The sequence below is a fragment of the Mizuhopecten yessoensis genome, unplaced genomic scaffold (assembly GCF_002113885.1).
Source record: "Mizuhopecten yessoensis strain PY_sf001 unplaced genomic scaffold, ASM211388v2 scaffold5789, whole genome shotgun sequence".
Taxonomy (NCBI): Eukaryota; Metazoa; Mollusca; class Bivalvia; order Pectinida; family Pectinidae; genus Mizuhopecten; species Mizuhopecten yessoensis.
Window position 1 is genome coordinate 1,043,824 of NW_018406224.1, and position 26,410 is coordinate 1,070,233.

General features: G+C 37.4%; 1 protein-coding gene and 1 non-coding gene across 2 annotated transcripts; one reads left to right on the plus strand and one right to left on the minus strand.

Annotated features, from left to right (window-relative positions):
* Nucleotides 1-702: 702 nt before the first annotated feature.
* On the minus strand, nucleotides 703-775 carry Trnar-ccg. Its single transcript has one exon. It is a non-coding gene; the product is annotated as a tRNA-Arg (tRNA).
* A 690-nt stretch (nucleotides 776-1,465) lies between these two features.
* Nucleotides 1,466-22,509, plus strand: LOC110451084. The gene is made up of 7 exons (XM_021498940.1): nucleotides 1,466-1,542; nucleotides 7,496-8,840; nucleotides 12,258-12,358; nucleotides 16,993-17,146; nucleotides 19,860-19,956; nucleotides 22,027-22,141; nucleotides 22,371-22,509. The coding sequence occupies exons 2-7, from the start codon at nucleotides 7,505-7,507 to the stop codon at nucleotides 22,497-22,499; spliced, it is 1,932 nt and encodes a 643-aa protein (XP_021354615.1). The 5' UTR covers nucleotides 1,466-1,542; nucleotides 7,496-7,504; the 3' UTR covers nucleotides 22,500-22,509.
* Nucleotides 22,510-26,410: the final 3,901 nt, after the last annotated feature.

Here is a 26,410-nt window from a genome sequence, read left to right on the forward strand (position 1 = left end):
ATTTCATGTAATGAGAATAATTTCCCATGGTTGCTTTATTTTCACTGCCATTTTGACGACAGATAATAAATAATTAACACTGATCAGATGTCATTCTTTATACCAGATGTTTTTTTTTCAATTTATCAAATCAACCAATCTATCGACATACCAGATTTGGTTTAAAAAGTCAAATAGAAAAAGATATGCTGAAACACTTCATTTCACCATTATGGTGAATTGATGGAAGTCTTGAAGTCGCTCCCTAGTATGTCTGCTCGCCACCTTATATTTCTCTACGCTAGACTTAATATTTTCAGATAGAATTACATCAAATTAAAGTAAACTAAAGGAAAATGTATGCAAAAGTTTGGTCAGAAAATAAATTAATGGAAGTGGTTCATTTTAATCACCATATGGAGCAGTTCACATTACCATGACGGTGAACTGTCTGAGATTCATATTACAATTATGGTATTTTGACACAGTTCATTGCAAATGATATTTCATAATTCCATGCTACATCGGTTAAGGTCAATAGTCTAATTACCATCAAGGAAATACCAGAAATGGGATATACAGATAGTGTTTTTTTTCATGAATGCACATAATTCATAAAGACAATAACATGTCCAATCTTTATAAGTTTGTGAATGTTAATTCTGTCTTTGTGAGGAGTAAATAAGGAAGGATGTTAACATAAAAAAATAAAATGTGTGTGTTCGACCCTGAAGGGACTCGAACCCTCAATCTTCGGCTCCGGAGGCCGACGCCTTATCCATTAGGCCACAGGGTCTACGGCCAAAACTTAACAAATATAAATAACTTCAACTTCATTGTAATTCCTCGTGTTGCCATAAGTATTTTCCCCTTATGCTTCCTAGCTTACTGATTCATGTAATCATAAGCTTGAACATGGTATTTGTATACGATGAGGTCAGTTTCAGGACTAATTGATTGGGACTACTATGCATTTCGTTCTCAGACGAAAACCTCCGAAAATGCGGCTGCGCTTTTCATGCATAGTCTCGTTCAACCAGACGCTTGGTCACTTGTAATTAGGCTACATTCGCGTATCCCGGTTGAAACGGTACGTGTGGCGCAGAAATTTTCCACGATAAACGAACACACTTGGACCGTTCTATAAGCAGAGCCAAAAATCCACAGTTTTGGAGAATAAAAAACAGTTTTTCAAGAATATTATGACCTTCTTTCATCCGTCCACTGAATTACATAACGCATCTTAAAAACTACATGTGACAATGTGACTTGACATTGTTTTAGAAAGAAATAACGCAAATTGGCAATAGTCAGCATTTTAGTTTCGGTCAGGCATGTCTGGACCCCTCAATCTACACGTGCCAAATTTTCCTGAGATCAGCCTCTGTCCAGATCTGTACCTGTCGTTTTCTTTACAGGTTCAACCGGTAACGCGAATGTACCCTTATTCTCTATTCGGCGTATATCTTGTTAGCTTGCCCACATAACAAGAGTCTGGTTGAGCGAGACTACTTGGCTATAGGTATCAGGAAGCCGGCCGCATGTTTCCCCTACAATAGATCGGTAGGTAGACATCATCAATCCTATCCCTTCGCCACAGGGAAGTCTTCCCTACAATAGGAACGAAGACCACAGTTTAAAAATCATCGCAAATTGCTAAAATGCTCAATAATGTGTCCTAAAAGACCTACTAGAGTTTCCTCTGCTACTATATTGATCACAGGGGTTCGTTACAAATGTCTGAATTACACTTTTTTGCTTTACTGATATGGATCACAACACACATAAACATACCCATCAGTATAGCATATGTCCCTGTGGTCAAGGTCCAATAAATAGCGGTAACACATTTTCAGGTCCTTATAGCCTACCTGAATGAATGTATGATTGAGTGTATGAGTGTAATACAATAATATAAATAGCTTATAATTACATATATATAACGTCACGCTACCACAATTGGTACACGGTCAGAAAATTATTCGAATAGTACTTTAAAATTATATTTGAGCATTTTCCTTTGACAGTTGATTTCTGGTCCTTATTATTCGGATGATATAAAAGTGAATATATACAATTATAGTTCAGTATGGTATCTATAAAAGCAATATATTTTGTTGTAATCGGCACATCAACTTGTAAAAATAAAAATAGATAAAAAATTCCATAGCCTATGATATGGTGTACCAATTTGGGTACTATTTACGGCTGAAAAACAGACGAAATCTCACTCAGAGTTTAGCGTTCTGTTTTCAAAAACAAATTACTTAGATATAAAACTTTTCCTGAAAATGAACCACCATAGGTAGTCTTCGTCAAAAATCAAGAAACATTCCAGATACAAGATCTGAATTTTTAAAGATCACTAAAAAACTGTCAAAATTGTACCAATTGTGGTAGCGTGTCACATATAATGTCATACTAATAACACCAGCATGGAGAAGATTGATATAGGCCAAGCCTGTTATCTTATCCATTTATATATATGTTAATATAAAGAAAACATTGAGAAGTCCTTGTGTTAATATATATATATATATATAAAATAAAATTCGTTGAATAAAAATAAAATAGCCTACCTATGAGTATCTAGCCCAAGTTTCCATGCCCCTAACACCCTGGGCCCGTATTCATGAAACCATATGCATTCTCCTGCTCAAGCATGAATTTTGTACTCAAACCAACTTTCTTGTAACCTGCTTAAATCATGTCAATCGATCCACCAGTTAAATGTAAACATTGAAAACATTATAAGAAATTAAGCTTGAGCTCAAAATCCATGCTTGAGTATGAGAATGGTTTTGTGAATACGAGCCCTGACATTTTCTTCTTCATATTTAATCCTTCCTTCTTCAACATTGACCATTATGGTATTTGTTTTGCTCTTATGCTGTAGTACGTTTTATGTACAGTGACAGACTTAAGTCTGGTGTTGGGCCAGAGCGCAATCCAATATGAAAACGTGGACTTCTCCGACACAGTTTGGTATCGGAGAGTTATGAGGTGCTGTCTTATTACATGTATCACCAACAGCTGCTAAATTCCGCCAGTAGACTTCTCCTATTGTAATTGTTTACAATGTGGACACCTGAGGGAACGCCATTCTGTAGTACATGAGACTGACTTATCAACAAGCCATACTGATCTGGGCCGAAAACGGAATATATCATTCTTGTTTAGAGGATTTCCGGACCAATTTTTTTTTATTTAACATAAAAAACATGTTCATAGCAGGTCACAGCTTAACTGTTGTACAGGTATACCAGTGTTAGGCAGCATACCTTAACACTATTTTACCTGTCTGATTTATTGAAAGTTACTTTCATTAAATTGTTGAATCCCATTTCTTTACAAACATAAAACCCATTGTAATTATGAAGTAGGTTATCTCCCTTAGACTATCGCATAACTTTACAACATGTATGTACTAATAGTCCTAAGAAGATCACTTCCTTGATATCGAAGTACTAATTAGCATAATCTGTTGTTGTTTTTTCTGTCCATCTAGCATATGTATATATAGGATGTAGATAAATTTGACTGGTCACAGTCAACGTTGCTATCGGGGAGAATTCAGTCCTGATGACTGATAACAGCCGTTCTCACTGTTTTCAGTACCCCCACCCATGTCCTGTATTTTATCTAAACTAAAATCTAAGCAGTAAGCACTCTACATTTGTAATTATTCAAAGTATAGTCTCCCACAGTTAGTTTTAAAAATCAACTACCTATGTACAACTAATTTTATACTTCATGTAACTTCCCAGTCAACCTGGTACAGGTCATGATGAGGTATACATAGCATACCTGTACCACCTGTATAGTTACGGAGGATACCAAACCCTGGGTCTACCTTTAGATACTCTATCTGTCTGACAATGTCTCGAACACAAACATTTGCATTTAGTAACACTATCTACTTGTATTGTATAGTGTAACGGATCAGACATAACGGTACCAATTATAGTCATCACAATCAGTCCTGTCAAAAGCATGACTATAAATAGTTGGATAAGCGTAGCATGGTGGTGTTTTATCGTAGCATGGCTAGTGTCCTCGCGTGAACCCCTTTCCAAAAAATGAGACATCCTTTAAGTCATTGTCTCCCTTAAAATTTTGACTATTGTCTATTTGAATTTCAAAGTTGTTTAGGAGTTTATTCTCTTGATGCTCACCTAACTCTGTGTATTTCAAACTCTCAACATTAGTTACCATATCCACAGTACTAATTACCTGTTCAGGCAAGATATGCAAACACTTGCTGATGGTGCAATAAAAGAGAGTACTACTTTATCACTGTTATATATCTTTCTGTTTAACTGAACTTTTCCCCGAGAGGTTACTAAGATTTCGTTTTGAAGCTGAATTTCACTTTCATATTTCATTAAGAAATCCGACCCCAGTAGCCTTGATAGGTTATCTTACTGTGCACCTACCTGCACATCTGTATACAGACAACCTATGCCTGAAGATACATTATATGAACTATGTCGAACCTGCAGGCCTGACACCTTTTTCTTTTCTATTACCCCTTGAGTTTTCTCCCCTTTGTCCAAGTCTGTGTTAGGCCTATAGATACATATGGTATGTATTGTTTCCTGATAGACTGGCATCTCGGCCGCGACCCAAGCTGCCTTTAGTTTTCAGACCTACTTAGTTTTTCTTTCAAGTCCCTTAAAAGTCTGGTAGAGTCCCTCATAAATTATAAAGACCCTCTTCTTTACAGAACAAACAAGTCCCCTTTTTGTCTTAAGTCCTGTTTTTACTATCTTTCCTTCCTGTTTTATGATCCGCTAACTTCTTGTCCAGTAACTTACTAATCTGCTCTATTGTTAATATCTGACCCCCTGTACTATCAGATTGTATTGCACAGACTGATCCTGAACTATATGTAGGTTTCTGTGGACTACTACCTGCCACAGCCTCCTCTAATGTTTTAGAGTGACGAAAGGTTACTTTCTTTTTCACCTCAAAGTTATTTAGACCGTTTATGAACTGATCTATTACCTGACACTCTAGGTAATAGGAGGATAAATCTGGGTAGGCTAGTAATGCTGTTCTATGTAAAGAATACCCAAAGTCTTGAGCCGACTCGCCCTTACCCTGCTTTTGTCCCCTAAATGTACACCTATGTGCCCCACTCCTTTCCTTAGGATTGAATCTCTGAGTGAGACACTGTCTAATGGAGTTATAATCAGATAACTGCCCTATCATTTGATTGCTTAACAGCTTTTGGGCTGTTCTCCTTAAACTCATACTTAGTTTTTTTTTTTTTCTTTGTTGGTCCAAGTATTCCAGGCAGCCACCTGTTCAAAGTGAACAAGATAGTCTTGCCAGTCACTGCTGGTACCGTTAAAGGTATCTGGATGTTATTCTTTTCTCTGTACCCTAAATCCGGACAAATTTTGGTTAGATTCTACCACTGATAGAACGTTTCTGCTCTGAGAAGTGTTAGTTATCTGTCCATCTAACTCCCTGTGTTTATCATTATTAAATGAAGTTTGTGGGATGGTGCGTGATGCAGGTCCTGCCCCCGACACCTTATGTCTAACCTGTCTCCTATTTTTATTTCTAACCAACTCTGGTTCATTATCCTCAGTATCCCCCTTGTACTTTTCTGACTTTTCCCTCTCAGTACTGTAATCTTTCTTCCTGAGAATAGGACTAATAACTTCCTTTTTAATCTTGAGTTTAACATTCTCCTCCTTTCCGTCTACCTTAACTCATAGTTTTAGGGGTAAAATGTACAGCAGACTGTCTTATAAGTTAACCTTCTTACTAACACCCTTTTTATTTCATCCTCTGTATTCTCACTTTCCTCTGTTTCTGAGCTGAGTGGCGATTCTACTGATTCTACCTCCCTGCTAGCCCCATCCTTACGTTTAGGAAACGAGATGATATCCTGACTAAGAATAAATGGCTTTAACTCAGGTTTTGGAGCCCATTTTGGTGTTGATTATAGCCTATCCTGAGATGTGTGAACTACCGACGTGTCTACCAACTCCTCCTCCCAATCAGATCTGGAAATGTCCGACTCACTAACCTGTCGATCAGTATCCATGTTTATAAAAAGGTGTCTATATACCTCTGACTAATTGTTAAACCACAATTGTTAAACCCTTTTAATTGTATGAAAAAACACCTCTATTTAAACAATGATTACTTGCTGTATATATTAGACCTATTTGTCAACTGTAGATCTATTTCATGAAATGCTATGTACATGTACTCTGCAAACTTAGAATCATAAATATCAATACTGATATGTGTAACTGAACATCTATTGTTATCAGACTTGCTAAATACTAACAATAAAGGTATTCCTCAACGACACGTTGATGAACGTGATCGTATAGTAATTTAGGTTTTTTCCCGAAACAACCGACAAACTGACTGGCGGCAATCCCCAAGAACGTCCCACTGCGTCAGTCTGTACAGTCAGACACAGGTCCGACAGATGTGAAGGTCAGCTCAGAGTCAAACCAATCAACACTTTGTATAACGTTCACTGATATGGATTTAATAGTAAACGACTGTATTAGCCGTTCAATATGATGAAAGTACTGTTATAACAACAATATACAGAGTAACAAAGTAGATAGTGTACGATAAAAGAAATGTTGTGTTAAGTAAATCTATAGAGCCCCCCACGTGGTAAACTAGGCCTATAGATATAACCAAATATGTACGAAGTCCATCCCCACCCAATACACACTGCCCTACGGTATGCCTACATCCTAACGGGGCTGTACTGCTACAGTACACGTGCAGCACTGATACAGTGCTCAGGGTGGAGAAGATACTCCAGGTCAGCCAGTAACCAGCCACGCAAGCCCCCGATTTTGCTTGTGCATCCTCTCTTAAACCCCAGCCTCCTGGCCCTGTATGCGCAGTGAGCCCATGGCCAAAACCTCTTCCGGTAACTCCCCAACATCCGGTCATCTCAAAAGTAAACACCCATGTAAACAAATAGACTGCACCAGTTATATCCACTACATACGCCGATAGAATAGCCGTACCATATCTTTAGTTACACTAGGATGGCAATGAAGAGATACACAAGGAAAACAGTAAAATAAATACTTACGCTAGCAACCTGTTTTCCCACAGTTGATTAGTCACTCCCTGATACCAAACGGTGTCGGAGAATTTGACGTTTTCATATAGGAGTGTGCTCTGGTCCCACACCAGACATCTGTATGTCAAAATGTCTTAAGTCTGGTGTTAGGGCAAGAGGAAACTCCGGCTAGTACCTATCATGCCTGTTGGCACAGGGTTTTTGATAGCCAGAGTTTCCTCTGGCCCTGACACAAGGGGCATAAACCAATGTGCTGTGCCCTATATCAGTGTGACAGATTTTAATTGTACAGGATTACGGTCGCCTTCTAGCTTCCAGCTAAATGTACATTTTTTTCTAAAAAAGGTCTGAAAGTAGAAACATTTAAATATACAATCGTGCATATAGTCCAAAATTTATTTACTTACTTTGTTTTGTGTTCTTTTGTTGTACTTGTAGTGAACAGCAATGATAATGGCAGTTTGGCGGACCAGTTTCCATCGTATTCTGAACAAAGGAATGGGACTCTATAGCCAAACTCCATTCTACCTCGGAAGACTATTTCATAGCTATAAGATACAGAGGAGCATGAGAGATGGAAAGATGTTTAATTGTCTCCATAGAAATCAAACGCTACACCCCTTATCAGGATGTTCCATACACAGGCAGTTTTATCTTGGGTGTGGGGAAAGCAAACAAAAGAAAATCGAGCAAATGTGTAGCAAAGAAGTTATCAAAACAATTAAATGTAGGCCATATGCTAAGGTAACTGAAGAGATGATTTTTTGGTGTCGTAAACTTTGGCCTGAATTCAAAAATAATGATTGGAGCAAGGAACTGAAAAAAAGAAAAAAATGGACAGTAAAAAAAATTGAAGACAGTGCTGTGAGGAATTTCAAGACCTTATCATATAATCAGACGATGGATACTATTTGTTTTTGTGTAAAATTTCATTCGTATATTTGTCATGATCTTCTAAGTGTTTTCCTAGAATCTGTTGGCAGTAACATGCAGAAAGATTCAATGGTATGGGATCCCAAATCTGTTTCTCAGCTGATGTTTTGTGTGTTTGTGTATGGCTATACCTCAGAACCTGTGTTTAGACAGGTGGAGAAAGGTCTGGAGAACCATCTGGAGGAGTACAGTCTGTTTGAAGCTGAGATGGTACTATCTGCATTTAAGAGGTGTGGAATGATTTTCACCTCTTTTACTGTCATACAGACATTTTGGTCTCTGTTCTTTCGCTTTTGTGATTTGGAACCATCACATCCTCAATACACAATGCCTAGCATGTATTTACGACAAATGAGTCGATACATGTCTTACTTGAACTCTGTTGAACAACTCCAGGCAATTGGAAACTATGGATGCTCTGTAGAAAAGGTTGAATGTCTGATCACTGTTATCATGTGCCTATCTTCAGCAAAGTTTCATCATGCCAAATTTGTGCATCATGTAATAGAACAAATAGAAAATTCAACGAGAAGGGGTAGTAGCATTCGTATCAAGTCTTTGGCAATTCTATGTGAATTTGTAGCTAATTATGGATTAGATGAATCAGAAACATACACACATTGTTTTGACAATTTACTAACATTATATGAATTGAGTTCAGATATGGCTCCAATGTCAAAAAAATATTTTCCTGTGTTAAAAGTATCTTCGGATGGAAAGAGACGATCTGATCATATTCTACACCAGAGTGATGATATTTTTTCTCCCTTGAAACTTGTCACTGGAATGATGATCGCAGGAAAGTTTCCTTCAGCTGTTATCAGCCGTTGCTTCAGTGCAAGTGCACGTGGTAAGTAAAATATCAGCAGTATCGTCCTTGAATGTGGTAAGTAAACTATCAGCAGTATCGACCGTGAATGTGGTAAGTAATCTATCAGCAGTATCGACCGTTAATGTGGTAAGTAAACTATCAGCAGTATCATCGGTGAATCTGGTAAGTAAACTATCAGCAGTATCATCGGTGAATCTGGTAAGTAAACTATCAGCAGTATCGACCGTGAATGTGGTGAGTAAATTATCAGTAGTATCGACCGTGAATGGGGTAAGTAAATTATCAGCAGTATCGACCGTGAATGTGGTAAGTAAATTATCAGTAGTATCGACCGTGAATGTGGTAAGTAAATTATCAGCAGTATCGACTGTGAATGTGGTAAGTAAACTATCAGTAGTATCGACCGTAAATGTGTTAAATAAACTATCAGTATTATCAATTGTGAATGTGGTAAGTAAACTATCAGCAGTATCGACTGTGAATGTGGTAAGTAAACTATCAGTAGTATCGACCGTGAATGTAGTAAGTAAACTTTCAGCAGTATCGACCGTGAATGTGGTAAGTAAACTATCAGCAGTATCGTCTGTGAATGTGGTAAGTAAACTATCAGCAGTATTGTCAGTGAGTGTGGTAAGTAAACTATCAGTAGTATCGACCGTGAATGTGGTAAGTAAACTATCAGTAGTATCATCGGTGAATTTGGTAAGTAAACTATCAGCAGTATCGACCGTGAATGTGGTAAGTAAATTATCAGTAGTATCGTCCTTGAATGTGGTAAGTAAACTATCAGCAGTATCATCAGTGAATTTGGTAAATAAACTGTCAGTAGTAATGTCTGTGAATTTGGTAAGTAAACTATCAGTAGTATCGACCGTAAATGTGGTAAGTTAACTATCAGCAGTATCATCGGTGAATTTGGTAAATAAACTGTCAGTAGTAATGTCTGTGAATTTGGTAAGTAAACTATCAGTAGTATCGACCGTAAATGTGGTAAGTTAACTATCAGCAGTATTGACTGTGAATGTGGTAAGTAAACTATCAGCAGTATCGACTGTGAATGTGGTAAGTAAACTATCGGCAGTATCGACCGTGAATGTGGTAAGTAAATTATCAGCAGTATCATCCTTGAATGTGGTAAGTAAACTATCAGCAGTATTGTCAGTGAGTGTGGTAAGTAAACTATCAGCAGTATCGGCCGTGAATGTGTTAAGTAAACTATCAGCAGTATCGACCGTGAATGTGGTAAGTAAACTATCAGTTGTATCGACCGTAAATGTGGTAAGTAAACTATCAGCAGTATCGACCGTGAATGTGGTAAGTAAGTTATCAGTAGTATCGTCCTTGAATGTGGTAAGTAAACTATCAGTAGTATCATCGGTGAATTTGGTAAGTAAACTATCAGCAGTATCGACCGTAAATGTGGTAAGTAAGTTATCAGTAGTATCGTCCTTGAATGTGGTAAGTAAACTATCAGCAGTATCATCGGTGAATTAGGTAAATAAACTATCAGTAGTATCGTCTGTGAATTTGGTAAATAAACTGTCAGTAGTATCGACCGTAAATGTGGTAAGTAAACTATCAGCAGTATCGACCGTAAATGTGGTAAGAAAATTCTTGAATGATGTTAAGTCAGTTTTACACCATAGCTTATGATCACCGTAAAGGAAATATGAAGCCTATATTAAGTGGCAATAAATAGGGTTTTTAGAAATGTTGTATTGAGATTTTGATTTGTGTTCCTGCTTGGCTTTAATGAAAGGGACATTGGCCATTACTTTGGTTTTGGACAATTAGAGTCAGAGTTGCATGACTGGAAAGGAGAAATTAGAGTGTGTGAAATCCTTTGGAAACTATTATTATACCAGTCCAGAGCAAAAATGGCATTTTTTTAATTAGTACTATCTAAAACCTAGTGAAGGGCTGAACCCAAAAGCTTGGATGTAGAATGGTTGTTATTTATTTAGTGAAAGTAGTCTTAAAACAATTGCAGCAAATGAACGTATACTGTATTTTTTGAATAAATTTAATAGGCTTGACTCAATGGTTCTCTTAAACACTCTTAAACTGAGACTCTAGTTTGTACAAATGTAAAAGTTCCAAACCTATATCCAACAAACATGACATTTTTATCATGGTGTGCTCAAAGATAACAGTACACTATTATAACACGGGCCCACATCAGAGATGAAGGTGGCCTTAGTAATCATGGTGTTCTTTTGTCTTTCTGTCCGTCCGGCCGTCCGTCCGTCCATCCACACTTTCGTTTCCAGAGATTATCTCAGAATCTATTACATAAATCTGATCTATTTGAAAGACATGGCGATACACTGTGATGTAGATGAGCATATTGTTTTTAGGTCACCTGAGCTTTGCTCAAGTGACCTATTCTAATCGCTTTCCATCCGTCGTGCGTCGTGCGTGAACTTTTTACATTTTCAACTTCTTCTCAAGAACCAGTGGATGGATCTTTTTCAAACTTGGTCAGAATCATCCTTGGTAGATGAGGCTACAAAATTGTAAAATTGGGATTCCTACCCCACCCCCTGGGGCCAGGGCGGGGAGGGGGTAAAGTTTACTATAGTTTATATAGGGAAATAACACTTTTGGGTATATTTTAACAACTTTTTTGTTGGAAATTATTTTTAGTTGGTGAGAATTATCCTTGGAGGAATATGGTTTCAAATTGTAAAATTGAGATTCCTACCCAAACCCCTGGGGCCAGGGCGGGGCCCCAAAGGGAAAATTAAACAATATTTCAAAAATCTTCTTCTCCAGACCCAGAGGTACTACAATCATTTTCTCTACATGGAAAGAAAGATCATCAGGGGCTTTACTTAAATTGTAAATTTCAGGACCCCGGAGCTATTTGTTCTCTCTTGGGGAGGGGGTAAAGTTTACTATAGTTTATATAGGGAAATAACACTTTTGGTATATATTTTATCCATTTTCAGCAGAAAATTACTCAAACTTAGTCAGAATTATCTTTGGTGAATGAGAGTATTACTTTGTAAAATTGGGATTCCTGCCCCATCCCCAGGGGCTAGGGCGGGGCCCCAAAGGGAACATTTACCAATATTTTCAAATTCTTATCGTTTGATGACATGACAAGTATTGTATTTCACTTATAAGTTTACATGCTGATTTCCACATCACATCTAAACAATAAAATAAAGCTACCAGTACCTATGATATAACTCAGGTGACCTCTAAGGCCCTTGGGCCTCTTGTTTTAAATTCTAAGCTCCAGTCACTGTTACTAAAAATAAACCATGTGGGGTATGATGAGCCACATGGGCTGTTTACTGACCAGTCAAGTGTTCTAGTTATTGTGATATTATATCTGTAATACACTTATCTACACTGTATTAATAACTTAAAATATAACTATGCCATTGTCTTTAGCATAAATGTTAAAGTAACATTTTATGATTACAGGGAACAGGAAAGCATTTAGTTTTGAAGAGTATGGTCTGCAGTTGCTCCAGACCTGTATTGACATTGAATATCCTGACTACAAAGGTCACCAAATGACACGGGTTAGTGCTAAGTATTAAGTCAAAATAGGGCCAAAACAAATACATGTACATATCATTTGTGTGGTACATTTTCCTTATAATTTACCAGCCTTATTTATTCGGAGGGATCTTGCTGCCACATCTTGTTTTTGACAAGCTGCTAGGTGTTGACACTGGTGTCCACACAATGAAATTTGCTGGTAATGATGCATAGGGAATATCTATCATTGCATCAAACGGCCAAACTTCTTTGATATACTATTTATAAAAGATGTTCACTGGGGTTTGATGTTTGGCTTATTCTATACATATTTACTGAGTCTTCTGCATTCTGATAGGTTGATTAGTTTCTGCACAATATTTTATTACTGGATTTTGATTAAGCTTAACTCGTATACTACTTACTCAAGTCTCAACTGTTGCTTCTGACTGGCTGACACATACATTGTACATATACATTGTACATGTAATTTTGTTCATAATAGGAGATCAATAATACTTAGTTGATTTTGACACATTTCCAAGATCATTAAGCCTAAGATATAGTCACCATCTGTTACTACGTATACTGATTGGCTGAAATATACAGCCATTCTGAATTGATTGTATCTAAATTCTAAACAGTAAATCTTTGCAACATTTCTTTGAAATTCGGGATGCTGCTATGTTTGTGTACGTGAAAAAAGCTGTTTTCCTTCAAATACGGCAGTTGACCTGACCCATTGTGTATACATTTTGTGTAGTTTAGACCAAATGCACTATGTATTTTAGGGTTGAGGCTAATTTGACTATTTTCTTTTATCATTGACACAGTCGGTCATGCCGTCTAATCGGTTCATCATGACAGAGGAACAGATTGTCTGTGAATTGAAAACGTAGTACTTTTTATACGCCCATAAAATTTCACGGGAGTATTATGGTATGGGGTTGGCTGGCCGGCCAGAGTAAACTTTTGTCTGTCCGGCAATCTTCTACATTTTTCGACCAATCTCTTTGAAACTTGGTATACATCATAATCATGACATGAAGTTGTGTCTCCCTTAAAAGAATTTTGATCCAACAATTTTTGCCAAAAGTTATTGCCCTTTGTTCATTTCAGTATTTGATTTTTGTCCGGCAATCTCCTCCTACTATTTTTCGACCGATCTCTTTGAAACTTGGTATACATCATAAACATGATATGAAATTGTGTCTCCCTTAAAAGGTCAACTAAAATTGTGAATTATATGGTCCCCAGCCCCCAGGGGCTGGGGACCATATCTTCATCTTCAATCTTCATTCTCAAGAACCAGATATGGTAGAATCAAATACTCTTCATAGATGTAAGGGTCTTAAGGTGCTTTACTAAAATTGTGAATTTCATGACCCTGGGGTCTCACGTGTACCCCTGGGGAGGGGGTAAACTTTACTAAAGTTTATATAGGGAAATCACATTTTGGACCAATATTTGTTTAATTGCCATTGGAAGTAATTCAGTTTGGGTTAGCATTATCAGTATTGGATAGCAGTTTGATAGTATGCACATANCCCCCAGGGGCTGATGGGTGGGGCCAAAAAGGGTTGAATTGACTGAAATTTCAAAAATCTTCTTCTCAAGACCCAGATATGGTAGAATCAAATACTCTTCATAGATGTAAGGGTCTTAAGGTGCTTTACTAAAATTGTGAATTTCATGACCCTGGGGTCTCACGTTTCCCCCTGGGGAGGGGGTAAACTTTACTATAGTTTATATAGGGAAATCACATCTTGGACCAACATTTGTTTCATTGCCATTGGAAGTAATTCAATTTGGGTAAGCATTATCAGTATTGGATAGCAGTTTGATAGTATGCACATATTAGCCCTGACTGACCCCCCGGGGCTGATAGATGGGGCCAAAAAGGGTCGAATTGACTGAAATTTCAAAAATCTTCTTCTCAAGACCCAGATATGGTAGAATCAAATACTCTTCATAGATGGAAGGGTCTTAAGATGCTTTACCAAAATTGTGAATTTCATGACCCTGGGGTCTCATGTTTCCCCCTGGGGAGGGGGTAAACTTTACTTAAGTTTATATAGGGAAATCACATTTTGGACTAATATTTGTTTAATTGCCATTGGAAGTAATTCAATTTGGGTTAGTATTATCAGTATTGGAGAGGAGTTTGATGGTATGCACATATCAGCCCTGACTGACCCCCGGGGGCTGATGGGTGGGGCCGAAAAGGGTTGAATTGACTGAAATTTCAAAAATCTTCTTCTCAATACCCAGATATGGTAGAATCAAATACTCTTCATAGATGGAAGGGTCTTAGGGTGCTTTACCAATATTGTGAATTTCATGACCCTGGGCTCTCACGTTTCCCCCTGGGAAGGGGGTAAACTTTACTATAGTTTATATAGGGAAATCACATTTTGGACCAACATTTGTTTCATTGCCATTGGAAGTAATTCAATTTAGGTTAGCATTATCAGTATTGGGTAGCAGTTTGATGGTATGCACATATCAGCCCTGACTGACCCCCAGGGGCAAAATTTGTTATGGTTTATAATGGCAAATGATACTTTGAATATCTTGATTGGAATTATAACCCTAAGTTGACAGTTTGATACTTTGAAAATTTTGAGCCATCCTTACCTCAAAGGGCTGTAGGGTGGGGCCCAATGGAGTCCGTGTGCTAAGATAAAATTTCTTCATTTTCCTTGTTTAGAATCAGAGGTGCTAGTTTCAAATACTTTTCAGTATCAAATCTGCATGCTAGATATTGAATAAGGTGGTTTTATTATTTTTTGTCACTTTGAATAATATTTCTGTTCATGTTAAAAACAAAAATCAACTCTCTGTATAAATATATCAGGTGACCGTTAAGGTCCATGGGCCTCTTGTTTGTATTCTGCATTGAAATCAGCCTGTCTACTTACAACACTTAAAACGTCTGTTTTTTTAGCTTGTCTACATGCATTCATAGAATAGGGGGGCTATAGCAGTAACCACGGTGACCCGTCCCTCTTGGTTCAAATTTATGGGCAAGCTGTGTTTTGGTGTTTAACTCAACTTTTAATTAATTTTGCATTGTAATATGGTTACAGCAATTGCTTGGAGGTTCCTTAGCAACAAATTGGACCATATTTGCTCATTATTGGTCCAAAACAGAAGTCTTTTGTAATTGGTTACAGTTTTTGGGCAAGTTCTAGTTCTTTTGGAACTACTGGGCAGATTTCAACCAAATTTGGCAGGAAGCATCCTTAGGGAAAGGGAATTCAAGGTTGTACAAACAAAAATTAATTCCCTGTCTGGGGGGGGGGTCATGGGGATAAAAAGAGTCTTTTATCATATCAAATCAAACAATATTATGGGTTCTTGAGGGATAAGGAGTAAAATAACTTTTTCTACACTGTTTGAAGTAGGAACTTTAAACTTTTACATATGGTAGATATATGTATGGGGAAGTGTACCAAACTTTCAGAATTTTGATATGACCCCTAGGGACTGGCCAGAGGGGTGGAGTCATGGGGGTCAATTTTTGTTCATATAGTCTTTTAGCCTATCAAATCAAACATAACCATGAGTTCTACATTATACAGTAATTTATTTTTGTATATGGTTATCGGAGAGGGGGTTGTACTTTGGGGGGATAGCCGGAGTGTGCCATCGACAATGTAGTTCTAGTTTCCTGATCTATTATCTAAGATGGAACATCCTGTAATGGCCCAATTACTATTAGCACTTTTTACAAAAATAATTTGAATAGACGAGCTATGCTATCCTACAGCTCTTGTTTTTCATATTCGTCCGATGTATTAATAGAATTATTCATGGAAGTTACTTCTCGTTAAAATACAGCTTCTCTTCACTATGGTAGAATGATATTATAATGAGGTGCTGTATTTTAACCAGATTGTCCCTGTGTCATGACAAACTGATTAGACGGCAACACTGACTGTGTCAATGATCAAAGAAAATAGTCAAATTAGCCTCAACCCTAAAACACATAGTGCATTTGGTCCAAATTACCCAATATATACACACTGGGTGAGATCCACTGCTGTACCTATTCTTCATACTTGATGATAAGTGGTATTTGTCAGATTACAAACATGCATACCTCTTTATTACCAATAATTCAAAATTCAAAATGATTACTGTGACTTCTGCTCAGTAAATATGGGGGATATAAATATACATTCAGACAAATGGCGGGCCCTTGCTGACCTGTCCCTGTTCTAGTCTCGATTAATTAGGATTTGGTGGTAGTGTTGGCCAATTCAGTGGTCACAGCCCTCAATGAAAGAAGGCTGTCTTGGCCTCTGTTTGACAGAAACATTTTACCTGACTTGCACATCAATTCCACATGTCTGTCTAGTATAAATTGGCACAAATATACCTCTTATTGCTCTGACCAATGTTTTGGTAATTTCTTGGCTCAATTGGAAATTCAGATGGTCAAAATCATTTCCAATTGTCAGTAACATTTTCAGTTTCTTTTAAGTTAAGATTTATCAGATAGGAAATGGAAACAGCATCTTTTGTAACTAAAAGCCAAGAGTCCCAGTTCACTGTTTCTATAAACAGAATATCTGCTTCTAAGTGTACATACAAAATGTATTTACTGACAAAAGGGGGATGTTGCTTGCATGACCAATCTTGTTTAGTTTGTATGTGTAATTATTTTCAGTTCATGCTGGAGGAAACTGCCACTGATAAACTCCCAAAGGACTTACCATCAACTCAAAAGAATTACCTGCAGAATTTGGTGTGGACATCGGTCAAAAACATCATGGATGTAAACCTTGTCCATAATCACAAGCTGCTGCCATACGCAAACAAAGGTATCCATTGTTAATGTTTGTAACAAAGGTATCCATTGTTATGTTATCGTAACAAAGGTATCCATTGTTATGTTATTGTAACAAAGGTATCCATTGTTAATGTTATTGTAACAAAGGTATCCATTGTTATGTTATCGTAACAAAGGTATCCATTGTTATGTTATTGTAACAAAGGTGTCCATTGTTATGTTATTGTAACAAAGGTATCCATTGTTAATGTTATTGTAACAAAGGTATCCATTGTTATGTTATTGTAACAAAGATATCGGTATCCATTGTTATGTTATTGTCATGTCCTCTTTGTTTATAACATTCTATTTCACTTTCATCACTTACCTGCAATCTTGTGATTTTTATAACACATCAAAAAAGAAAGTTTGAAGGAGCTGGAATCCCCCTCCACCTTTGTTCAGCCAGGGATAATAAAAAGTTAAAATAATCAGTAGTCAATACAGCCAAACCATTAACTAGACGTGATATTGTATACTTAAGATAAAAATAGATATGTTATGTCGCTGTTTTTATACTGTGTCATATGTAAAAATGTTTTATTATTATATAAACAATTTCTAGGCTGTACTGACTTCAGTAGGTCATCAATCCTGTCCAATGATTTGCTGAATTTTGCGATTTTCATTATGTGTGTATGAAATCGGTATAAAATCATACAATCTTTGTCGGATATCTGTCCATATTATTAGGCTAGGTATTCCTGACAAATAATAAATTGGCTATATAGTACATATTTACCATGAAGCCCTATAACTAGCAGGCTTTAAAGGATATGTATGTAACCAATTGGCATTCACATTGGCTAATATTCTATTGACAGATTTTCCCTCAAAACGAAACGAAAGTCGTTTTTCATGAACTTTTTGGTTTGTATGTTATTGTTATAACTGTCATAAAAGTGTATCTCACTAAATTACAGTTCTACAGCTAAAACTGTTTGTCCCTGGCATTGGGCAAGTGGATTTTTAAGGGCAGGTAAGCTTAGGCCATGGCGCAGTGCCGTCGTCTGTCCGTCAACTTTGCCTTTAAAACACTACTAGTCCTGATTGGCTTAGAGGATTTTAACTAAATTTGGTCTGGAGCATCCTTGGGCCAAGGGGACTCAATTTTGCATAAACAGTCGGTGGAGGCAGCGGAGCAGAGCTGAATAGGGGAAATAGATGTAAAATCTTTAAAATCCCTCTTTTTACCATAGTGATTAAGGGATTTTAACCTTATTTTGTTGGAAGCATCCTTGGTCCAAGGGGTCTCAATTTTGTATAAACAGTGAGTGTGCCCCCCTGGGGGCAGTGGGGTTGGTCTGAATAGGGGAAATAGAGGTTAACTTTTAAAATTCTTCTTCTACCATAGGGATAAAGGGATTTCATCCCAGTATGGTATGGGACATCCTTATGCCAAGGGGGCTAAATTTTGTATAAACAGTTGGTGTGGCACCACTAGGGGGCGGAGGAGAGGTGCCCATTAGGAGAAATAGAGGTAAAACTTTTTAAATCCTTCTTCCAGCGTAATGATAAAAGGATTTTATCCTGATTTAGTCTGTAGTATACTTGGGCCAAGGGGACTAAATTTTGGATACACGGTGGGTGTTGCCCCCCTCCCCTGGGGGCAGAGAGGTTGGACCAAATAAGGGAAATAGAGGTAAACCTTTAAAATTCCTCTTTTTTCTTAGGGATTAAGGGATTTCATCCCAATTTGGTCTGGAACATCCTTAGGTAAAGGGTACTCAATTTTGTATAAATTATGATTAAGGGATTTTAAAGGTTTTACCTCTATTTCCCCTATTCACCCCGACCCTTTACCCCAGGGGGGCCACACCCACCGTTTATGCAAAATTTGGTCCCCTTGGCCCAAGGATGCTTCACACTAAATTAAGATAAAATCCCTTGATCCCTATGGTAGGAGAAGGATTCTAAAGGTTTTACCTCTATTTCCCCTATTCAGGCCCTCCCCTCTGCCCCCTGCTCAAGTGACCTATTTCTATCACTTTCCGTCCCTCGTCGTGTGTAAACTTTATACATTTTCAACTTCTTCTCAAGAACCAGATGAAATTATTTCAAACTTGGTCAGAATCATCCTTGGTTGATGACGCTACAAAATTGTAAAATTGGGATTCCTACCTCAACCCCTGAGGCCAGGGTGGGCCCCAAAGGGAAAATTAACCAATATTTCAAAAATCTTCTTCTCCAGACTCAGAGGTACTACAGTCATTTTTTCTGCATGGAGGGAAAAATCATCAGGGGCTTTATTTAAATTGTAAATTTCAGGACCCCCAAGCTATTTGTTCTCCCTTGGGGAGGGGGTAAAGTTTTCTATAGTTTATATAGGGAAACAACACTTTTGGGTATATTTTGACAATTTTCTGTTGGAAATTATTCTTATTTGGTGAGAATTATTCTTGGAGGAAGAGGGTATTACATTGTAAAATTGGAATTCCTGTCCCATCCCCAGGGGCTAGGATGGGGCCCCAAAGGGGACATTTACCAATATTTTAAAATTCTTATCCTTTGATGACATGACAAGCTTAAGTATTGTATTTCACTTAGTTTACATGCTGATTTCACCATCACATCTAAACAATATTTTAATAAGAAGACAGATCATCCTTTATACTGAAAAATAGGAGTTGTATTTTTATCATATCATGTTTGGTTGTATTGACAAATTGTTTGTTATTATAAAGTTTTGTCACCTTCTATTACAGTTATGGAAATCAGACTTGATGAGGAGAACAGACCCACAACATTTGATCCAGTCCCCTACCACAAACTCCCCAGTACCTTCAAGCATTCACACATCGGGTATGGTCATAGACAAATGATGCCTATTTGTAATAAACATGCTATTTAAACCAAAATATACCACATCAATAGAATGTTCACATTTCTGTCCTCTAGAACAAGGAGAATACAGACACTACAAAGTTCAAGTGGCAGCTACATAGGATAAGCTAGAATGATATCATTTCATGCTGTAATAAGTTTCATTCTGCTTGTAAAGTAGGACTGTTTTTAGTAGCATTTAAAATGATTTACTTAAAATGTTCATTCACAACATAAAAAGAAAGTATCGGTAGTTAAAGTTACTCTACTTGACTTCACAGTTTCACACACGTCAGACGTGGCTGACACTGTATCACATCTGATGAATGGCAATAGTAAGTTATATAGAGGTTACACAACGAGTGGTTGTTGAATATGGTATTTATTTCACTCGAGTTAGTTAATTTTCAAAAGTTACAAAAGACAAGCTTTAGCGAGTGTCTTTCTGTAACTTTTGAAAATTAACTAACGAGAGTGAAATAAATACCATACTCAACAACCACGAGTCGTGTGATCTGTTTCTACCACAATCTCATGATCAGTTGGAAATAACATACACACATGTGTTTGTTGACAAGGCTGGCATAGTGATATGACCCATATGTAAAAAGTCACTCATTAATATTCAAAAATGACTTCTTTTTTTTTTTATAAATTTAAATATTGTCAAAATTAATGTTTCGGCAACAACTTAATGAAAAAATAAAATAGATGAACGACTTTAAATATTGAGAGTAGCAGTATTGCATTAATTTATATAAATTAACCACGGACTATATGCGCGTAAGCATATCGTACAAAGTCTGCCTCCCGCCAAGTGATGAACTCACCGTTGTAGACGAACTTATCGCTGTCAATATCCAAAACCATAGGCCTACGTTTCTTCATGACGGTTCTATGGTTGACGTTTATAGTGAAAGTTCAGTCATAGTCAGACCGTCTAAATGGCGATAACGGGACCTTGGGAGAACAAAATATTTCCCGACACTGTGACAGATCAATCTTGTTTTGGTTTCACAACCTGGACATGTGACGGTGTGACGTTGAAACGATATCGAGCGTCTGTAGCAATTTTGCCTGAAACTAGCGATCAAATCTTTAAGTATCATCTTTTAATATTGCCTAAATAACCCCCTTTTCCCCATAACCTCACAAAGTCACCAACATTTGTCGGATGTTGACAGCCGATGACGTAGACAAAACAGCAGTCGGCAAAAAGTATGTGGAAAAAGTCTTCCCGGTCAAAGTTCATCTTTTTTTTTTGGGTCGATCAGAAATCCAATATGGCTGCCACGTCCGCCATTTTGAAAAAACTATTTTAAACTTAAAGTCAAGTTCTTCTTGGCCGATTTAAACGAAACTTGGTAGGAATGATCAACTTATGTTCTTGACAAAGTGTTGTTATATTAGGGGTCAATCAGAAATCCAATATGGCTGTCACAGACACCATTTTAAAGAACTATTTCAAATTTTAAGTCAAGTTCTACTGGGCCAATCTAACTGAAACTTGGTGGGAATGATCAACTCATGGTCCTGGCAAACTTAACTTAAAGTTATACTTAACTTTTTTTTACTCAAATTTTGGTAGGGATGATTGACATCATTATCTCCACTTCATATTTCAACAACAAAATTTAATACTGTAGGACTCGGGTGACCGTTAAGGCCCAAGGGCCTCTTGTTAGGTTCATGGTATTCCTCCGCGCAAACCAAGGATTTGCGATCGACGACCAAGAAGTCATTTGGAAAATATGGTGGTAATTGATTTTTTTAAATTGATAAATCTATAAGGTAGTTGCATATAGATGATAAACAGTTTATCACAGACTATTTTTAGTGGAATAATTTTCTCATCGCTCGCACTGGATAAAGTCTACCACTTGCGATGAGAAAATTGTTCTCTGGACAAACCCTGAAAAATAACAGTGTGTTAATTTATAATCATTTGTCAGTATCGTTTTACTGCAAAGTTATCATTTTCATCAGGAAGAGGAATTCAAATACAATCCTGAAAGCAACACTTTCTTATAATTTGTTCTCTTTTTTCAGGATTGCCATCTTGGTATACAACAAACGGCAAACAACATATAATGGAGGCTATCCATTAGGGATGCTCAGACTCCAGAAACGACATTTGAAAATACTAGGTTACAATGTCATTGAGGTAAGTATGAATTAAAATTCTGTTACTTTATACACTTTTTATACCAAATTCTATGGTAAGAAATTATGTATATTTATATTACATATAAATTACAGGTAGGTTTAAATTTATTCAAATCAGCATATCTTTACCCAGAGGTAAACAATGAGAAACATTTTAAGATTGTTTATTGTTGTGTTCTGGGAACATAAAAGATCAATTCATCAATATTTTTCATCGATTTATATAGGTTCCCGTGCTAAGTATCAAGGAGTTAAAGAGTGATGATGCTGAACGGAATATGACAGATATGTTGAGGAACAAACTTGAGAAGGACTGTAATGTTGTGCTGGAAGAAGGCAGGACACAAATATTATAACACGTAAGAGGCATCATCCTAATATATATGGTGGATACCAATGGCCACATATCCTATATCTGTCGTGGACATCAGACAGACAGTGGCCACATATCCTATATCTGTCGTGGACATCACACAGACAGTGGCCACATCTCCTATATCTGTCATGGACGTCAGACAGACAGTGGCCACATTTCCTATATATCTGTGGTGGACATCAGACAGACAGTGGCCACATTTCCTATATATCTGTGGTGGACATCAGACAGACAGTGGCCACATCTCCTATATCTGTCATGGACATCAGACAGACAATAGCCACATCGACTATATCTGTCGTGGACATCAGACAGACAGTGGCCACATCTCCTATATCTGTCATGGACGTCAGACACACAGTGGCCACATCGACTATATCTGTTGTGGACATCAGACAGACAGTGGCCACATCTGCTATATCTGTCATGGACGTCAGACAGACAGTGTCCACATATACTATATCTGTCGTGGACGTCAGACAGACAGTGGCCACATCTCCTATATCTGTCGTGGATATCAGACAGACAGTGGCCACATCGACTATATTTGTCGTGGACGTCAGACAGACAGTGGCCAAATCTCCTATATCTGTCGTGGATATCAGACAGACAGTGGCCACATCTCCTATATCTGTCGTGGACGTCAGACAGACAGTGGCCACATATCCTATATCTGTCGTGGACCTCAGACAGACAGTGGCCACATCTCCTATATCTGTCGTGGACGTCAGACACACAGTGGCCACATCGACTATATCTTTTGTGGAAATCAGAAAGACCGTGGCCACATCTGCTATATCTGTCATGGACGTCAGACAGACAGTGTCCACATATACTATTTCTGTCGTGGACGTCAGACAGACAGTGGCCACATATCCTATATCTGCCATGGACATCAGACAGATAGTGGCCACATCTCCTATATCTGTCATGGATATCAGACAGACAATAGCCACATATCCTATATCTGTCATGGACATCAGCCAGACAATAGCCACATCTCCTATATCTGTCATGGATATCAGGCAGACAATAGCCACATCTCCTATATCTGTCATGGATATCAGGCAGACAATAGCCACATCTCCTATATCTGTCATGGACATCAGACAGATAGTGGCCACATCTCCTATATCTGTCATGGACATCAGACAGACAGTGGCAACATATCCTATATCTGTCATGGACATCAGACAGATAGTGACCACATCTCCTATATCTGTCGTGGACATCAGACAGACAGTGGCCACATCTCCTATATCTGTCATGGATATCAGACAGACAGTGGCAACATATCCTATATTTGTCATGGACATCAGACAGATAGTGGCCACATCTCCTAAATCTGTCATGGGCATCAGGCAGACGGTGGCCACATCTCCTATATCAGTCGTGTATATCAGACAGACAATGGCCACATCTCCCATATCTGAAGTGGATATCAGACAGACAATAGCCATATCTCCTATATCTGTCATGGACATAAGACAGACAGTGGCCACATATCCTATATCTGTCATGGACATCAGACAGATAGTGACCACATCTCCTATATCTGTTGTGGACATCAGACAGACAGTGGCCACATATCATATATCTGTCATGGACATCAGACAGATAGTGGCCACATCTCCTATATCTGTCGTGGACATCAGACAGACAGTGGCCACATCTCCTAAATCTGTCATGGGCATCAGGCAGACGGTGGCCACATCTCCTATATCAGTCGTGTATATCAGACAGACAATGGCCACATCTCCCATATCTGAAGTGGATATCAGACAGACAATAGCCACATCTTCTATATCAGACAGACGGTGGCCACTTCTCCTATATCTGTAGTTGACATCAGACAGACAATAGCCACATCTTCTATATCAGACAGACAGTGGTCACTTCTCCTACATCTGTAGTTGACATCAGACAGACAATAGCCACATCTTCTGTATCAGACAGACAGTGGTCACTTCTCCTATATCTGTAGTTGACATCAGACAGACAATAGCCACATCTTCTATATCAGACAGACAATAGCCACATCTTCTATATCAGACAGACAGTGGACACATCTTCTTTATCTGAAGTGGACATCATACAGACAATGGCTACATCTCATATTTCTGTAGTGGACATCAGACATATTCTGCCTGATGTTTTCACTATTTTAATGGTCAAGAATTAATTCTTAATAACTTATGCAATAAAAATGTTTCTCGTCTTTTAAAATGCAGTGAAAGACTGTAGCAAAATTGTGTGGATCCACATTGCTGATTTATGTAAAATGCACCCAGTTTTCTTGTTTTTTTCCTTTTTCCATAATTTGGGAGTATATTGTTTTAAGATCTTTCGGAAACAGAATTGTACAGTAAGATTTTAGTATTGTATACATAGATTAACCTATGCATGTGCCTGTTATTTGGGTAAGCACAATGCTGGTAGTATTTAGAGACAGATTTAGTGAAAGTTTCATAATATTAACATTTTCCAGTGAAAGAAATAAAGAAGGTGATTCCAAGATATGTACAAAGAAAAAGACATTATTTCCTGTCTGGAAATACCGTTCCATTATGCGTATTTGATCACAGGATTTACATAAATTTGGGGCTTCCTTTACTAATGTTAGTACAGGTATTTGTATTATCGGTAATGTAGTTCAAGGACCTTATTACTTTGAATTGTACGGCTCATCAAAAATGTTAGTTTATACCCCCTAGTGACAAAATAACCCTTTAAATGACATTTTTTGAGATGAAATCATTAGATCTTAGAACAGGGAATATTCTAGCAAATTCAAAGTTTGAAAACGCTAAATATAAGGGTCCAAAATTGAGAGTCTCCCTCCTAAATAGGGAGGGTTGGCAAGTATGATAATGTCAAAATCAAAATGTGAATTATAAACATTATGCAGACAAATTTTCATGTTTATGTTTGTATGAAAAGTTAGTTTTGATACTTATTGTATGTATTTTAAAATGGCATGAAAATTGAGGAAATACTGTCAATGTGTAAAAGCAAAATATTTTCATGTGGTTGGTAAATTGTGATATCTTAAAACTTCCAAGAGTGATGGTGGTCTATCACATTTATCTGACTTTTAAACGTAATTTGATTGCTCAGTAAGGCTTGTCTTTTTGAAATTTGAAAATCAGATAGCTTGAGCTAGAAAATATGATTAACAACTGTTACCAGAGTTGTGGAGATTTTCCTACTAGTAACAATGCCCATTTTAAGCACGATTCTTGTCGTTTGCTTAACCACAACTAAAGTGTTCCCCTTAAACAGCCTCTCAGTTGCCATTGCAGATTTGCATATGATGTGAAATAATTGTTGACACTCTATTTGACATTATATTTGAAGGTCCTGAATTCAAAGTACATGGTCATAAGTTCTCTGATAGCCAGTGACATTGATTACTACACATAACACATGTGTTACTGGACTTGCTTTAAAATGCAAAATACATAGCTTTGGCATATTAAGTGTTTTGTTCAGTCGATGTGATAAGATAAGCATTGTGACCGAGTTGTCAGGATCATAACAGGAACTGAATTGTGGCTATGTTTGGTAAGGTTGCACATAGTGTAGTCACTTAGTGTGCTGCTGTGTGGTGTTTTTTATGGCTGGCATTTATAATATAAAACATATTTTTTATATTTCTGATACAAAGTAAATTGTGTAAACATGTACAGTAATTGAAGTGTAGATGTAAATACCGGTTTGTGCAACAGTATGTAAATGTTTAATACCAGGCATTAAATGCTGGTAACCATATTTTGATAAAATTCTAAACATGTGGTGATCATTGATCTGAGCACTGACAATTTTATTGATGATCGCAGTACTAATAAATTATAATTAAAACACTAAGAAAATTAATATCTTGGATATTTT

Coding starts and splice junctions, on each gene's coding strand:
- LOC110451084 (XM_021498940.1), top strand. CDS start 7,505: ATGATAATGGCAGTTTGGCGGACCAGTTTCCATCGTATTCTGAACAAA. Junction 8,841..12,257: donor CTTCAGTGCAAGTGCACGTG/GTAAGTAAAATA, acceptor TTATGATTACAG/GGAACAGGAAAGCATTTAGT. Junction 19,957..22,026: donor TTCAAGCATTCACACATCGG/GTATGGTCATAG, acceptor CTCTTTTTTCAG/GATTGCCATCTTGGTATACA.